The following is a 17,952-nucleotide window of genomic DNA, read 5'->3' on the forward strand; positions in this document are numbered from 1 at the left end:
TACATAGCACCTGTTACTGTTTTACTGCATTTATTACTGATAAGGAATCTGTCAGTTCTAGATCATGTTTAGACCGCCAGTGTTAGGCTAGGTTCAGACTACGGAATCTCCGGGCAGAAAATTTCCGCCCAGAGATTCCGAGTTCCGCCTGCGCCGACTGAATTAGTCGGCGCTAGGACCGCGTGGACACTGCAGTCTCCTATAGACTGCTATGTGTTCCGCTAGGATTTCCGCCTGAAGAAAGAGCAACCCCTTTCTTCAGGCGGAAATTTTCTAGCGGATTTTTCATCCGGATTTTCCACTTCACAAATTCCGAAGTGTGAATTTGTGAACGGAAAACCATTCACTACACTATGCATTATAGTAAGCGGAATTTCTGCCGGAAATTTCAAAGCGAAAATTCCGGCGGAAATTCCGTAGTCTGAACCTAGCCTTAAAGAGACAGTTCTGAGACACAGGATACTTGTCTCCGCCTTTCTCTACCCTTCCCTGCCTTGACTGATTGATATACAGGGATTGTCTTCCAGAACTGAGCCCTGTACATTAATCCGTAAGGGAGAGAGGCATCCTGGCTGCCGTTCACACAGCCTCGGAGACTTGGGGCCTGAACATGACAGATTCAGCTGTAGTGCTCTTTTCTGTTATGTCTAACCACGATCAGTCTGTGCTTGCTCTCCTCTTATGATTTCGGTAGCTAGGCCTGGACCTCCATAGATCTTGCCTTATTACCCAGAGTTACTTTAATAATAATGTATTCTATTGCATATCTGACACTGTCCTGTACAGTTTCCTTGCATATCAATCCAAGTATGCATGTTTGTAACCCAGATGTTTTTACATCTAATAAAGTTGATTGTTAATAATTAAGATTTGTAAGGATTAGAAAAACACCAAACCAGAAACAGCACCACGCCTGTCCATGTGTTGTATCTCGTATTGAGACTCATTCTCATTAAAGTGAATGGGGCTAAACTGCAATACGACCTGAAGCCTGTGGACAGTTGTGATGCTGTTTTGGAGTAAGCAGACACATTTTATTCCTAGACAGCTAGAATTATGCATAGACTACATATTTCTGATTAATATGGATTATAGTTATATACTCTAAACCAGTGGTCTTCAACCTGCGGACCTCCAGATGTTGCAAAACTACAACTCCCAGCATGCCCGGACAGCCGTTGGCTGTCCGGGCATGCTGGGAGTTGTAGTTTTGCAACATCTGGAGGTCCGCAGGATGAAGACCACTGCTCTAAACTATCCTTTTCTTGTCCTCCCCAGTGACATTGCAAAATGTGAGGAAATTCTGCGGGAATACCTCATGTACAAGGAGTTTCTCTTCAGATTGTCTCCTAAGGAGTGGCAGGAACAGATACTCCAGAAGGTTAAGAAGGAGCGAGAGAGCAAGTTACACCTGCCCCCCATTAGCAGGGAGAAGGAGAAAAGAGGCTCCGTGGCTCACAAGGTGTCTACATCCCCAATATCAGCAAAGAGTAAGTGTATTGATAGAAGAAGAATCTTGCCTGTCTTTGTAGTGATGCCTACTATTATATGATATACTTAGAAGTACCTAGGGCCATAATTGTTTTGCATTTGTAGCACTTATCTGGCTGCTGGAGAATCTTAAAGGGGTACACCAGTGGAAAACTTTTTTTTTTTTTTTAAATCAACTGGTGCCAGAAAGTTAAACAGATTTGTAAATTACTTCTATTAAAAAATCTTAATCCTTCCAGTACTTATTAGCTGCTGAATACTACAGAGGAAATTCTTTTCTTTTTGGAACACAGTGCTCTCTGCTGACATCATGACCACAGTGCTCTCTGCTGACATATCTGTCCATTTTAGGAACTGTCCAGAGCAGCATATGTTTTCTATGGGGATTTTCTCCTACTCTGGACAGTTCTTAAAATGGACAGCAGAGAGCTCCGTGTTCACAAAAGAAAATAATTTCCTCTGTAATATTCAGCAGCTAATAAGTACTGGAAGGATTAAGATTTAATAGAAGTAATTTACAAATCTGTTTAACTTTCTGGCACCATTTGATTTTATTTTATTTTTTTTAAGTTTTCCACCCCTTTAACTTCTGTTGCCAACTCACTGACAATTTCTAGCAATGTTTTAGTACAGGACACATAGGCAACATAGTAATACTGCCCTTCTTAACTAGAATCAGAATCTCGCTCATCTGGACCCCTGGCCAGCCGGGACTCCACTCGAGATATCCGTCAGCCATCCAGATCCAGCCTGAAGACTGTGGCTTCTAAAAAAGCGTGAGTTAAATTGCTTTATTTTACATTGCACATTATAATAAAAGGACAAGAGAAGGACACAATGGCCCTGAAGAATGAAGTGTAGTTTTCTTTGTGGGTTTTATTTCCCTACAATTTTTTTCCACGGTATTTACTAAGGTTTCCCTACATTTTGCACTTTTTCCTACATTTTGCTTTTTTTTTTTTTACACCTTCTCTGATCTGTAGGGTTTTCCTCAAATCCAACACCTTTCCGGTGGAAACCTTAGTAAATATTTCGTTTTTTTGTGAAAATGTCGGGGGCATGCCCCTTTTCTGTGATCACGCCCACTTTACCCACCAACCTCGCCCCTTTTATGGGTTTTCTCAGTAAAATGAAGTTAGTTGTTTTTTTTGTTTTTTTTTCAATTCTGGCGCAAATTCTGGTGCAGACAGAATTTCTGGCGCACAACCCGACAAAACAGGTCAGGTTTACAATGGTAAATCAAGGCCAATATGTACTATTACAGATCTTAAAAGGGATCTATAAAGCGCAGGAGAAGACATGTATTAGCTGAATTTCAATAAATATCCTAAGAAATTGAAATTGGCCCCCTATTTTGGTGTCTAATTTTGCCCCAGGACAGAAAGATCTGGTGTTTATTTCCACTTGCTCTCCATGACCCATTGGTAAACTTCCTCCATTAATTTGCTGACAGTGCAGTTCCCTGAAGAGAAGAGTTCTGCACATTTTGTTGCCAATAGAAAAAGAAATGGGACCAAGTAGGATAAGGGCCCCATAGAAGCCACATTGTCTGCCATAATGGTGCAGTCGCTTTTGCTGTGGGTGATGACGCTTTCTTATGCTTGCCATCTTTTTGGGACAATATTAACTGTGGGTTGTTTTTCCAGGACTAGTACAATAGTCCAAGAAGATGAAAACAGCAGTTCAGAAAACTTGATCTCCTCAGACAGCGAAGAGGTAAGAAAAAAATTCTTATAGGAAAAATGTTTTGTCAGCTTTAGGCTAGGTTTCCACTTGGTTTTTTTCCTGGCAGTTTTTGGATATCTGCCACTGCAGTTTTTGAGCCAAAGCCAGAAGTGTATTCAAAAGGAATAGGACATATAAAGGAAGGACTAACACTTCTCCTCCCTTATGGATCCACTTCTGACTTTGGCTCAAAAACTGCAGTGGCAGATATCCAAAAACTGCCAGGAAAAAAACCAAGTGGAAACCTAGCCTTAGGCTGGGTTCACACTACGTTTTGTCCCATACGGGAGCGCATACGGCAGGGGGGAGCTAAAACCTCGCGCTCCCGTATGTGACCGTATGCGCTCCCGTATGTCATTCATTTCAATGAGCCGACCGGAGTGAAACGTTCGGTCCGGTCGGCTCATTTTTGCGCCGTATGCGCTTTTACAACCGGACCTAAAACCGTGGTTGACCACAGTTTTAGGTCCGGTTGTAAAAGCGCATACGGCGCAAAAATGAGCCGACCGGACCGAACGTTTCACTCCGGTCGGCTCATTGAAATGAATGACATACGGGAGCGCATACGGTCACATACGGGAGCGCGAGCTTTTAGCTCCCCCCTGCCGTATGCGCTCCCGTATGGGACAAAACGTAGTGTGAACCCAGCCTTAGACAGTCTAGACAGAATCTAGGTCTACTTCTAAACCGCAATATGTTGTGTTTCCTGGCAGCTAAAACCTGTCCAGAGGAAAAGTGGCTGAGTTGCTCGTAGCAACCAATCAGATTCCTTCCTTTATTTTTCAAAATTGAAAGAAGCGATCTGATTGGTTGCTATGGGCAACTCAGCAACTTTTACTCTGGACATGTTTTGATAAATCTCCCCCAATGTTTCTCCCTCCTCTCCAGTTCATTGTCAAATGTATATATGACAATAACATTCAATAGTGTTTTTGGAAAATGTGTTAAATATTTTATTATAATAATAAATTATAATAAATAGAATGTACCTGGTTTAAGGGTTTTACAATAATATCTGGAGTTAGAGGCGAGTGTTCATAACCCTGGGGGTCTAGTGTAGTGAAGACTAAATTCATACTTTGTGTTCAGTGGGTTACTCATCTCCAGGCTCTAGCTGCCTGTGATATGAAGCTGAATGCAGTGGGCTGGTGGTGTTAAAGGGGTACTCCGGTGGAAAACAATTTTTTAATATTTTTTTTTTCAAATCAACTGGTGCCAGAAAGTTAAACAGATTTGTAAATGACTTCTATTTAAAAATCTTAATCCTTCCTGTACTTATCAGCTGCCATATTCTCCAAAAGAAGTTGTGTAGTTCTTTTCAGTCTGACCACAGTGCTCTCTGCTGACATCTCTGTCCGTGTCAGGAACTGTTCAGAGCAGGAGAGGTTTGCTATGGGGATTTGCTTCTGCTCTGGACAGTTCCTGACATGGACAGAGGTGTCAGCAGAGAACACTATGGTCAGACAAAAGAACTTCACAGCTTCCTCTGTAGTATACAGCAGCTGATAAGTACTAAAAGGATCTATTTTTAAATAGAAGTAATTTACAAATCTGTAACTTTCTGGCACCAGTTGATTTGAAAAAAAAATGAAATAAAAAGTTTTTCACCAGAGTACCCCTTTAATCGTCCACTTCCAACCCTTTACTGAACCTAGAGATAAGGGGAACTAGTCCAAATAGACAGAGAATTATGTAACATCGTGAACTTGTAGATAAAGCAGTCGGATACTGATTAATCATCTTTTACCAGGAGCCAGAGCTGTACTTTACTGATCCACAACAACTACTAAATATCTTCTCTGAAATGGAGGAACGAAACCTATCACTGATCCAAAACTCGCAGGAAACAGAAGAGGCATTAGAGGAAATCAAAAATACCATCACCGCGACTGAGAAGAAAATGTAAGTTCATTGCAAATAGACATACACAATTCATCTAATTTACCAAGTGCTAGATTATCCAGTATTCTGGATTGTATAATCTGAACTACAAACACTCTCTAGAACTGTATTAATCAGATGAGATTTCACAGAAAGTTATCTATAGACTTATATGGGAGGATAAAAAATGCCAAGAAAAATGCAATGTGGGTTTAACATTAGCATTTTTTGCTATCTTTCCTCCCAATTCTTCAATGGAAATCCTTGTGTCACATGCGTAATGATCACATGACCTGTAATGATAAAACTCGGGGAAAAATGCCATAGGAAAAAACGCTAAGACTAAAACCCACTATTTTTTGGGGGGGAAAAAAACACACAAAAACTGCATTTAGGGAGTGCAAAATGAGGGGTTGCACTCCCCCCCCCCCCCCCATCACAATAAAGAAAAATTTAAAAAATTGTGTGAAAATGTAGCCTGAAGGACAATTCATATTGACAAAAATACAACAAAATGCAGACAAACCTTTTTAAACTGTACAGTAGCTGTGGCGAAGCAAAAATTATGTTGCAATGTGGAGCAATGTGCAATTTTCCAATTCATTCTATTTCTACCATTTTGTGTATACAACTCCTCTGCAGATGTGTTGCAGACTATGGGGGAGATTTATCAAAACCTGTGTAGAGGAAGAGTGGTGCAGTTGCCCATAACAACCAATCAGATAGCTTCTTTCATTTTTTAAAGAGGCCTAGGAAAAATGAAAGAAGCGATCTGATTTGTTGCTATGGGCAACTGCACCACTCTTCCTCTACACAGGTTTTGATAAATCTCCCTCTATGTGTATTAATATACAGCAGTAATGTTACCGCACTCCTCCTGGCCCTTCTTACCAATCTAGTCAGACAAAAGAGGGGGCAGATGGATTGGAATCACAGCACATGACTAGGATACACTAAATGGGGGAGATTTATCAAAACCTGTCTATAAGAAAATTTGCTGAGTTGCCCATAGCAACCAATCAGATTGCTTCTTTCATTTCTCAGAAGCCTTTCCAGAAATCAAAGAAGTGATCTGATTGGTTGCTATGGGCAACTCAGCAACGTATCCTCTGGACAGGTTTTGATAAATCTCATCCCACATCTCTAATTTTGTTTGCTTTTTCAATTTACCTGTTTTCATAGGGAAAATGAGACCCAGCAGCTGAAGGCCCAGATTGCTCATCTGCAGACAGCTATTGCTCGAGAGGAGGAGCGAGCGGTAGATCTGGAAATGAAGTGTCGGGTATTTGCCTTTGGCCAGTACAGTTTTGAAGAGCAGGTATAACCAAGTAAAAACTGCAGTAAGAATGTCATGTGGCAGCTGTCACTGGTTGGTGCTGCAGTTGTATAGAATATAGCAGATGTATTCAAAGCACCAAAATAATTTTATCTAAGTGCCTATAATGTAGTAAATCAGTCCGTAAGCTCAAGAGGTGACTGTACAGGGCCTGCAAAGTTTATCCTCTGCAACATTCAAACTTTGTGCTGACAATGAACAAGTGGAGACGCTGGAAACTTTCTGTTTTAAAACTATACATTCTACATACCGTATATACTTGAGTATAAGCCGACCCGAATATAAGCCGAGGCCCCTAATTTCACCCCAAAACCCAGGAAAAGTTATTGACTCGACTTTGGTGCAATTTTGCGCCTTTAGGTTTTTTTTTGGCGCAAATCACCACCAATAAATTTTGCACATGGAAAACACACTTAGCAAAGTCAGAAAATGTAAAGGCGTCAAAATACATTAAAAAGGGCTACTCAATACTATCCTGCGACATAGTTGTCTCTGAGGGACCTTCACCCTCCGTTGAGCCAGCATTGGACATGGCCACACACGTTCAGGAAAGGTAAGCACTAAAGCAGTGGTCCCCAACCTGCGGACCTCCAGATGTTACAAAACTACAACTCCCAGCATGCTTTTGAGCCAAAATTACTAACAACTTGCACCAAATGATAAATTTGGTGCATGTTAGGGATCGACCGATTATCGGTATGGCCGATATTATCGGCCGATAATCCAGATTTTGGCCATTATCGGTTATCGGCAATTACCTTGCTGATAAGCCGATAATGCCCCGCCCCCCCGCACCGTCCCCACCACACCACGATCGAACCCCCTACCCCCCCCCCCCCCCCGACCCGCCCCACCCCACCGCACCGCCCCGGCCCCATTGCCTCCCCCATTCCCGGTTTTATAATTACCTGTTCCCGGGGCCCACGCATCTTCTTGCTCCTGCTGCGTCCTGCGTTACGCTGTGCGCAGTGACGTAACGTGCGCGACTTGAATGGGAGTGTAGAATCCCATAGAAGTCCATGGATTTTAATTTAAGGCAGAATTCCGCAAGCGGAAATTCTGCCGTGTGAATATACCCTAAAGAGTGCTGGAAAGGGGATCTTTGGAAAGGTGACCTCTCACAATCCCATTTTTTTGCCCATGCCAGTTTTGTTACACCCTCCTAAAATGTATAATAATGAAATGTTTCCTGAGAATTTCATGGTAAGAAGCCATAGCTAAGATATTTGATGGATCTTTTGACTTTGCAGGAGAAGATGTTGACATCTCTCACCAAGAAAGTAGGGGACGTGTATCAAGCCTGTATAAAGGAAAACCGAGCAAATCTGAATGCCTTACAGATGTTAACTATGATGGAGCAGCAGGTGGAAGAACTCTTAGACAACATTGAAGCCATCCCTAAAGAAAGGCTAGAGATCGCTGAAAAAGCAAAGGAGAAGGAACGCCGGCTAAGGTGCGGAGAGGACTGGTTTTGATATAGTTTGTTTTACCACTCTCTCAAAGCATTACTAAACCTATAATCCAACACTACAAAAAATACCCGGACATCAGCTGCTATTTTTTTGTAGTGTTAGATTACAGGTTTAGTAATATTGCTCTTGCTGACACTAACATTTTGGTGTGTGTATATATACTGCTAGGAGTTGTAGGTTGGTACTCTCTCAGAGTATGGCTGAGTTTGAACATAAAGAGCAGAATTTACTAATACTGGGGCTTCATAAGTTTATCTTAAGTGGTACTCCGGTGGAAAACTATTTTTTCCAGATTAACCGGTGCCAGAAAGTTAAACAGATTTGTAAATGATTTCTATTTAAAAAATCTTAATCCTTGCAGTACTTATCAGCTGCTGTATACTACAGAGGAAGTTGTATAATTATTTTCTGTCTGACCACAGTGCTCTCTGCTGAAGCCTCTGTCCATGTCAAAGCAGGATAGGTTTGCTATGGGGATTTGTTGCTGCTCTGGACATTTCCTGACATGGACAGAGGTGTCAGCAGAGAGCACTGTGGTCAGGTAGAAGATGAATTCAAAAAGAAAAGAACTTCCTCAGTAGTATACAGCAGCTGATAAGTACTGGAAGGATTAAGATTTTTAAATTGAAGTAATATACAAATCTGTTTAACTTTCTGGCACCAGTTGATTTGAAAATAAATATAGTTTTCCACCAGAGTACCCCTTTAACCCGTTAAGGACACAGGGCGTACCTGTACGCCCTCAGTCCGCTCCCTTTTCTATAATGCAGGGCCACGGTGTTGCCCTGCATCATAGCGGGTCGGGACCCGTGACTAATAGCGTACTGCACTGATCACGGAGCCTCGTGCTATTAACCCTTAAGACGCCACATCTAAAGTGAAAGTAAACTACCCCCGCTAGCTCAGTGGGCTGTTCGGGATCGCCGCGGCAAAATCGCTGCATCCCAAACAGCTGGAGGACACAAGGAGAGTACCTACCTTCCTCCTGTGTGTCCGATCGCTGAATGACTGCTCAGTGCCTGAGTTCCAGGCATGGAGCAGTCAAGTGGCAGATTCATTGATCAATGTTATCCTATGGGATAAAAATGATCAATGTAAAAGATCAGTGTGCAGTGCTATAGCCCCTATGGTAGCTATAACATTGCAAAAAAAAAAGTTACCACAATAAAGCTCATTTAACCCCTTCCCTAATAAAAGAATCATCACCCCCCTTTTCCGGTAAAAAAAAAAGTGTAAATAAAAATAAACATGTCGTATCGCCACGTGCAGAAATGTCAGAATTATAAAAATAAACCGCACAGTCAATGGCGTACGCGCAAAAACATTCCAAAGTCCAAAATAGCGTATTTCTGGTCACTTTTTATATCATGAAAAAATTAATAAAAAGCGATCAAAATGTCTGATCAATACAAAGATGGTACCGCTAAAAACTCAGATCACGATGCAAAAAATGAGCCCTCAAACCGCCCTGTACGCGGAAAAATAAAGTAATAGGGGTCAGAACATATCAATATTCCTGCATGTAGTTATGTTTTTTTTTTCCAGAAGTACAACAAAATCAAACCTATGTAAGTAGTGTATCATTTTAATCGTACAGACCTACAGAATAAAGATCAGGTGTCACTTTTACCGAAAAATGTACGGCATAGAAGCAGAAGCCCCCAAAAGTTACAAAATTGTGTTTTTTCTTAAATTTTGTCGCACAATGTTTTTTTTTCTCTGTTTTGTCGTCGATTTTTGGGTAAAATTACTGATATCATTACAAAGTAGAATTGGTGGCGCAAAAAATAAGCCATCATATGGATTTTTAGGTGCAAAATTTAAAGAGTTATGATTTTTTAAAGGGGAGGAGGAAAAAATGAAAGTGCAAAAACTGAAAAAACAGGTCCTTAAGGGGGTAATTAAACCCCCACCAGTGTATGCTCTGGATTTATCAAGAGGCACACTCCATTGTGGCAACCTCAGAAATCTATAACAGCCCTTACCTGTAATAGATTTCTACTGCAATTTAAACCTGTTAGCAGGCAGAGCTTGTAGTAAATTTGGCTTGTGAGGTGGCAGAGATCAGTAAGAGGTCGCATAAATTCCCCCCCCCAATGTATATAAAAAAAAGTTTGAACACTAAAAGATATGACTTATTTCATATTATGTCTCATTCTTAGGTTAAGAGATGAGAAAATTAAAGAGCAAAAACTGCACCAGGAGGAAAGACTGCGCCGTGCCTTAGAAAGAGCACAAGCCGACCCCAAAAAAACTGTAAGTTTAACAGTTTGTCTTTCCCCACAAGACATGCTCCTAATAGCACAGTATCAAGAAGACTCACGCCAGGGGTTACATTGTGAATAACAGGTTTACCATGACCTCAGTGCTGAAAAAAAATTGCACAGAAGTGGTCAACTGCAACCTTTTACCTCATAGGTAAACACTGAAGTTGTGAATTTTATGGCAATTCTCATGTAAACAAAGGGCAATGGGGGAGATTTATTAAAACCTGTGCAGAGGCAAAGTTGCCCAGTTGCCCATAGCAACCAATCAGATCGCTTCTTTCATTTTGCAGAGCCCTTGTTAAAAATGAAAGAAGAAATCGGATTGGTTGCTATGGGCAACTGGGCAACTTTGCCTCTGCACAGGTTTTAATAAATCTCCCCCAATGTGTATCTCCTACTTTAGGCTATATTCACACCTCATGGTTTTATACATTCGGCATATGAGCTGTTCCCATCACAAACCTTAAAAGGGAATCTGTCAGATATGATTCACATTCTAAACTGCTGACACTGTCAGATAGCTGTTAAAAGGGGTTATCCAAAATTACAGATCAGTTCTACTGATGTGAATGGAGCAAAAGGAATAGTGAATGGGAATTCACTATTCCTGAATGCCTCCTTAACGTCCAAGGACGTAAATGTACGTCCTGGTGCGGCGGTACTTCATGCACCAGGACGTACATTTAAGTCTTGTACATGACCGTAAGCATCGAAGCGATGCTCGGGTCATGTGCGGCAGGTCCCTGCTGCTGATAGCAACCAGGGACCTGCTGGTAATGGCGACATCCGCAATCGCGCTGATGTCTGCCAATAACCCCTCAGACGCCGTGATAAATACAGATCACGGCATCTGCGGCAGCGCGGCTACATTTTATGCTGATCTGATCGGCCAAGGCACGGCCGTGGATCAGATTAGCTAACATGGTGGACGGAGGTCCCCTTACCTGCCTCCGCTGCCTTCCCGGCTTCTTCTGCTCTGATCTGCCTTCCAGCAGACCAGAGCAGAAGATAGCCGATAATTCTGATCAGTGCTATTCCCTATGCATAGCACTGAACAGTATCAGCAATCAAATTATTGCTATAGATAGTCCCCTATGGGGACATAAAAAGTGTAAAAAAAAAAAAAAATCCACCAACAAAAAGTGTAACTTTTTTTTAAATCAAATTAAACATATTTGGTATCGCCGTGTGCATAAATGTCCGAACTATTAAAATATAATGTTAAATAATCCCGTACGGTGAACGGCGAACGTAAAAAAGAAAAGTCCAAAACTGCTGCTTTTTGGCACATTTTATTAAAAATAAAAAATTATAAAAGTTTTAATGTACACAAATGTAGTATAAAAAGTACAGATCACGGCGCAAAAAATAAGCCCTCATACCGCCGCTTATACGGAAAAATTAAAAAGTTATAGGTCGTCAAAATAGAGGGATTTTAAACATACTAATTTGGTTAAAAAGTTTGCGTTTTTTTTTTTTTTTAAACGCAACAATTATAAAGTATGTAACCATTGGTATAATTTTAATCATATTGACCCACAGAAGAAAACATGTCATTTTTACCGTAAAGTGTACGGCATGAAAACGAAACCTTCCAAAATTTGCTAAATTGCGGTTTTCTTTTGAATTTCCCCACACGAATAAGGAGATTTTTTGGCTGCTTACCATAAAATCTCTTTCTCCTAGCCTTCATTGGAGGACACCTTACTGATTGGTATATGCTCTTGCCACTAGGAGGCACTGAAACTAGGAAGAAAAAAAGTCGTCTCCTCTCTGGCAGGATATGCCTGCCCACTGGAAGTGAGGTAGTCAGTTTTGTCACAAAGCAGTAGGAGAAGCCAACCAAGACAGAAGTCCGAAGGACCCAGTAAAAGAATCCCGGAAAAAGACCCTGAAAAGATCATCCGACCAAAAAAGGAAGATATGGGTGGGTGCAGTGTCCCTAATGAAGGCTACGAGAAAGATTTTACAGGAAGCACAAAAAAAATCTCCTTTTCTCAGTTGCTCTTCATTGGGGGACACCTTACTGATGGGACGTACCAAAGCAGTCCCCTAGGGTGGGAGTAGCAACCACTAGAAAAGGGAAACAGTCAGAGACCGAACCCACTCGTCTGTAAGGCCAGCGGACAAGACCCCAGGCAGAGACAACAGAGGCCCAAAAACTAAGCTCCCGGAAGATCCCCCATCCCTGGAGATGGGCTAGAGTGCCAAGGAAAGGGACAGTCTTATCAGAGACTAAATCTACGATCCATATAGAGAGACAAGAAAAAGGTCGACTAGGAAGCCAGCCAGGCCAGAACCATCCCGAGAGAGGGTAGAAAATCAACCCCAGAGAACACAGAACTAGACAAAGGGTGAGGCCGGCTGGAAAACAAAAAAACGGAAAACAAATATGGAAAAGGGCACAGGAGAACCCATCCAGATTTGACCGATTCAAGAAAACATGGCGGAAAAAAACACCAGGAAGAGCAGTGTACACCTGAGCAGAAAGTGTGCACCGAGGTGGAAAACAGAAAAAGACTGGAAAAAAGAAAGAGACGGAAACCGGCTCTAGAGAGAGCTGGTGCATAAGAGTAAACATCTGGAGACCCAAAACCCGTCCCAGAGGCCCGCCATGAGCACACAGAAGGCAAAAAAACGGCCCAGAACACCAAAGCGGCCAACATGGGAAGCTGGAGGTGCCTGCAGCTCCTGGAAGACTTGTACCTGAAGGGGAAGGAAACCAAACAGCTGCGACACGCTCCGGGAGACAAACTTCCGTGTCAAGACAAGCAGAAGTGTGGTATAGAAAAACTGCCCACAATGGAATCACGAAGGCCCAAAGAACCAGGAAGGGCCAACCCAAAAAGGAAAGCACGCCACAGCAGTCTAGGATAGTGTCCAAGACAAGGAGACTAACCAGAGGTGGACCCCAGCGGTCCGAGGAAACCAGAGCACTCCAAGGCAACATCCCGTCAGGACGGAAACAGAGGGGGAAAAAAACAAAAAACACAAGTGAACCCAGCAGAGACCGGGGCACAGGGAGGTCACTCTAGAGTGGTGTCAGTGTCACACAATCCACACAGTCAAGGAAGGAGAAATCCCAGGGGGATTGCGCTAAGGATGAGGAGAGAAATGGCAGGACCCAAACAGGCAGTGGCTAGACTGGCTGACGCTGAGCCATACATGAGTGCGTAAACTCCTCCAACAGAATTGACAAGTGCACCAGGCACTGTTGAAGCAGGGAAATGCCACCCTATGGCAACAGGACAAAATACTGGGTGGACGTAGTCCCCCAGGAACCCTACGACAACATACAGAGATATGGAGGGAGCGGAATCCTGGAAACAGGTGCTGGGCAAAGAAACCAAGACATGGCTACAAATGTGAGTAAGAAACACACACACACAGCAACCAACAGCGTTGAGAGGAACAACCAAACGGGGTGAAACCCTGGACCAGATGGGTACCAACTGAGCCATCCTAGATGTATCGAAGGCAACAGAGCAGACGCCTGAGCCACCCTGCACAGGTAACCAGGAAAATACCTGGAGGAAGAGGGGGGCCTGAACTGACTATGTCACCCCAACAGGCCCCCTGCCAGAACAGAGGTGCTCAACCGACGCAGGATTGCATAACAAGACCACAGGAAGGCCAGAGGCACACCACACCAATCAGAAGGGAGGGAGGACTCTAAATGTGCAGAGGTCCTAGCATACGTAGGGACACAGACATGGTTACTTCACGATAGTAGAGGGGAACCAAACTGCAGACACGAAGGAAACCGCAGACATCCCAACGTCCGGCAGAATGGAAAACACACAGCCCTTACTAGAAAATAACAAAAAAGACCAGGTCTGGGGAGCTCCCAGACCTGTGTCTTGCCTTCTGCTGACACTAGCTAAAACCGATTACCTCACTTCCAGTGGGCAGGTATATCCCGCCAGGGAGGAGCCAACTTTTTTTCTTGCTAGTGTCAGCACCTCCTAGTAGCAAGAGCATATACCCATCAGTAAGGTGTCCCCCAATGAAGAGCGACCGAGAGAGTATTTTTTTGGTTGTGCCATACATTTTATGCTAAAGTGAGTGATGTCATTACAAAGGACAACTGGTCATGCAAAAAACAAGCATGAAAACAATATGAAAGAGTTACGCTTTTTAGAAGGCGAGGAGGAAAAAACGAAAATGCAAAAATAAAATTGGCCTGGTCCTTAAAGGAGATGTCCGGTACAGACTATTCCTATTCCATCCTGCCTGGGCTGCAAAAAAAGATAAAACAAACTTCCACTTACCTTCCTACGTTCCCCTGGTTGGCGGGGCTGCCTGTTTCCTACTTCCTTTAGCCCGGCCACGTGGATAGGAGGGGGAGTGCCTTAACAGCTAAATAACAGTGTCAGCTGTTTGGAAGAAGACTTGCAGCTGACTGGTTCCCTTTTAATTGATTCCACACAACCCCTATGGGATGTAACAAAAAACAAAGAAGTGGTCGATATTTATCAAAAATGGCAGATTTGCCCATAACAAGCAATCAAAGCTACTTTATGATCACTTCCAGTCATCTAAATGGGTTTTCTTTGGGCAGCAAGTAAGTCCAATTTAGATGAATGGAGAGTCACAGAAATTTCTACAACAAATCTGACAAACATTTGTCTAACGTGTATGGGGGGGCCTCCTAATAGATGATGTTGGGAGGGTAGGGGAAAATTGGGAATGTTGGATTTTACCTGCTCAATCCTTTTGTTCTCTGAGAGATATACCGCTGCCAGAGCTGTGTGCAGCAGCTTACCTTTCCACTTCCCAAGATATATGGGGTGAACATGATACCTCTATATGGCCAACTTTACCCTATAATTCACTAAAAGGAAATTTCCAACCTCATGAATTGTTTGTCCAACCCATAGATTTATTGTGAAGCAACACGATCATTTGAAAACACTGATTGTTCTCTTTTTCTACAGACTGGCAGGAAACTGATGACACGTTCTGATCCTCCGGCAATGAAACCCAAAGTTGAGAAAGACCAAGATGCAGATAAAGAGAAAGAGGAAGCAATGTTTTTTTTCAGCTAGAGTAGTGACACTTTGTACTGCACAGGAATAAGTTGTTTTAGTTTACAAAAAGTCTCTGCTTCTTTCTTCAATACGGGAGCAGTGGCCTTTGTGTTAAGAAATTCGGGGGGGCTTTATTATAACCATTACAAATATAATTGGGCATCTTGTCCATATAGATGTCAAATTACACCTTTCATTTAATTCTACAGCTGTTTAGAGTCACAAAAATGTGGATGGAGGCGTACAGACACGGATAAATGTTGAGCTGGACAAATTTTGGTTTTCACAAAGTTGCTTCAGTTTTTTAGATCTTATAGTCAGATGTTTGTAAAGTAAACTGAAGTAGATTTATAAGCATTTCATAATTTTGTATATGTGTATTGACAAATACATCAAGTTTATGCAAAGACTCAGTATTTACAGTATTGACCCTTCTTATTTCAAGACTTCAGCATTTCACCTTGGCATGCTGGATATCAGCTTCTGAGTCCGATGACAACCCATTCTGGCCTATTCAGTGCTTGGGTTTATCACAATTTCTGTGTTTATGTTTGTCAGCCTACTTTTTGGAAGACTGACCACAGGTTCTTCAACTGGAAACCATTTTTTTTTTTAATCAACTGGTGCCAGAAAGTTAAACAGATTTGTAAATTACTTTTATTTTAAAATTGTAATCCTTCCTGCACTTATTAGCTGCTGTATGCTCCACAGGAAGTGCTTTTCTTTTTGAATTTCCTTTCTGTCTCACCAGTGCTCTCTGCTGACACCTTTGTCCAGAATAGGAGTAAATCCCCATAGCAAACCTATCCTGCTCCGGACAGTTCCTAAAATGGACAGAGGTGTCAGCAGAGAGCACTGTGGTCAGACAGAAAGGAAATTAAATTTAAAAAAAAGAACTTCCTGTGGAGCATACAACAGCTGATAAGTACTGGAAGGATTAAGATTTTTAAATGGAAGTAAATTTACAAATCTGTTTAACTTTCTGGCACCAGTTGATTATAAAAAAAAAAAAAAAAAAGTTTTCAAGGGGAGTACCCCTTTACTGTGATAAGAGGTCTGTGGAGGGTCCTGGTAATTTTAGGGTTTTGTTAATTGAGCCACTTATTTATCACTTTTGGATTGTGACATGGTTCACCTTCATGCTGGAAAAAGCATTGTTCATCGCCATATTGCTCAAAGGTTTTTTTTTCACTGTTTTGTTATACAGATAGTATAAGTACACAGTAGCGTAAAGCTTTCTTTCTCCACAGCATATGAATGGCCTCAGAATACTTTACTGTTGGCATCACACAGAACTCATGGTAGTGCTTACTGCTGCTTCTCCAGACAGTCATTCTTTCAGACAATCAATCATGTAGTCTGAAGAAGGGTTCATTAGAGAGAATAGCTTTACCCCAATCCTTGTACTTCCTGCAGAACATCAGTCTGTTTTTTATGTTTTTCTTGAAGGATCGTGGCTTCTTTGCTGCCCCTATTGACACCAGGCCAGTATCCAAAGCCTTCACCTGGGGCATAAAAACCCAAGGGCAGAATATAGAATATGTGATATAGTCCTAACCTCAGTATCTCAAAAGTAGGCTAACTATGTCAGAGCAGGAGGAAATTCTAGCAGAATGCTTGGGTGTATAGGGAGAGGTATTATCAGTAGAGAGAGAAGTGCTCATGCTGCTGTACAGAACACTGGTGAGACCTCACTTGGAATATTGTGCACAGTACTGGAGGCCGTACCTCTAGGACAGATATTTTGGGTTGAAAGATAAAAAGGAAAAAAAGAAAAGGTTAAAAGGACCTTAACATGTATAGTTTGAAAGAAAGACTAGACACAGGGGATATGATAGAAACTTCTAAATACATAAAGAGAATCAACACGGTAAAGGAGGAGAGCATATTTAAAAGAAGAAAAACTACCACAAGAGGACATAGTTTTATATTAGAGGGGCAAAGGTTTAAAAGTAATATCAGGAAGTATTACTTTACTGAGAGAGTAGTGGATGCATGGAATAGCCTTCCTGCAGAAGTGGTAGCTATAGATACAGTGAAGGAGTTTAATCATGTATGGGATAAGCATAAGGTCATCCTTTATATAAAATAAACTCAGGCACTATTCAAAGTTTTCGGGATATTGGGCAGACCAGATGGGCCAAATGGTTCATATCTGCCGACACATTCTATGTTTCACCTCACTGTGTATGCACCTGACATTTCTGCACTGGTGTTGAACCAAACCCATAGATGAATTCTCTTTAGGAAACAGTCCTGGCACTTGCTGGTATCTATAAATCGTCCAAGAGCAACAGCATGATGGAGCAGCATTTCACATAGCAAAAGTGATAACCAAGCGGCTCGATTAACAAAACATTTAAAATAGGGAAACTCCTCACACCTTTAGCTCTTTGAAAACCTGTGGTCAATACTCAAAAAGCAGACAGACAAAAACAAAGAAATTGTGATAAACTCCATGCAGTAGATAGGCAAGAATGGGTTGTCATTGGTCAAGACCCAGCATGCCGGGACCATTTGCCGACGTCTTAGAAAAAAGAAAGGCCAACACAAAGCTTTTCTTGACCAATTCATTAAGATACAAACTTGTAAAATGCTTTTTATATACTGCCTGAACATTATGGAGAAGTCAAGAGAAATGGCTATAGGCAAATAAATGCTTGGCCATTGATTGGATATCAGGAATAGAATTACACAGGCAGACCTATGTTACAAGTTATCAAGTAGATAGATACTTCTTTAAAACGCCT

General features: G+C 41.9%; 1 protein-coding gene across 4 annotated transcripts in view; it reads left to right on the forward strand.

The window, feature by feature from the left end:
* Positions 1 to 15,634, forward strand: part of CFAP100 (cilia and flagella associated protein 100) — a 34,191-nt gene extending 18,557 nt beyond the window's left edge. For 2 of the 4 annotated variants that reach the window (XM_056524900.1, XM_056524901.1), the window contains exons 9-16: positions 1,279 to 1,490; positions 2,165 to 2,267; positions 3,138 to 3,207; positions 4,967 to 5,118; positions 6,280 to 6,415; positions 7,684 to 7,886; positions 10,068 to 10,161; positions 15,110 to 15,630. In XM_056524900.1, coding sequence (XP_056380875.1) covers positions 1,279 to 1,490; positions 2,165 to 2,267; positions 3,138 to 3,207; positions 4,967 to 5,118; positions 6,280 to 6,415; positions 7,684 to 7,886; positions 10,068 to 10,161; positions 15,110 to 15,220 — 1,081 coding nt within the window. In that variant the 3' untranslated portion in view covers positions 15,221 to 15,630. Of the gene's footprint in view, positions 1 to 1,278; positions 1,491 to 2,164; positions 2,268 to 3,137; positions 3,208 to 4,966; positions 5,119 to 6,279; positions 6,416 to 7,683; positions 7,887 to 10,067; positions 10,162 to 15,109 lie in introns of all 4 variants that reach the window. The other 2 variants (XM_056524899.1, XM_056524902.1) reach the window with 2 other exon arrangements.
* The last annotated feature ends 2,318 nt before the right edge of the window (positions 15,635 to 17,952 follow it).

Source organism: Hyla sarda, chromosome 6 (assembly GCF_029499605.1).
Source record: "Hyla sarda isolate aHylSar1 chromosome 6, aHylSar1.hap1, whole genome shotgun sequence".
Taxonomy (NCBI): domain Eukaryota; kingdom Metazoa; phylum Chordata; class Amphibia; order Anura; family Hylidae; genus Hyla; species Hyla sarda.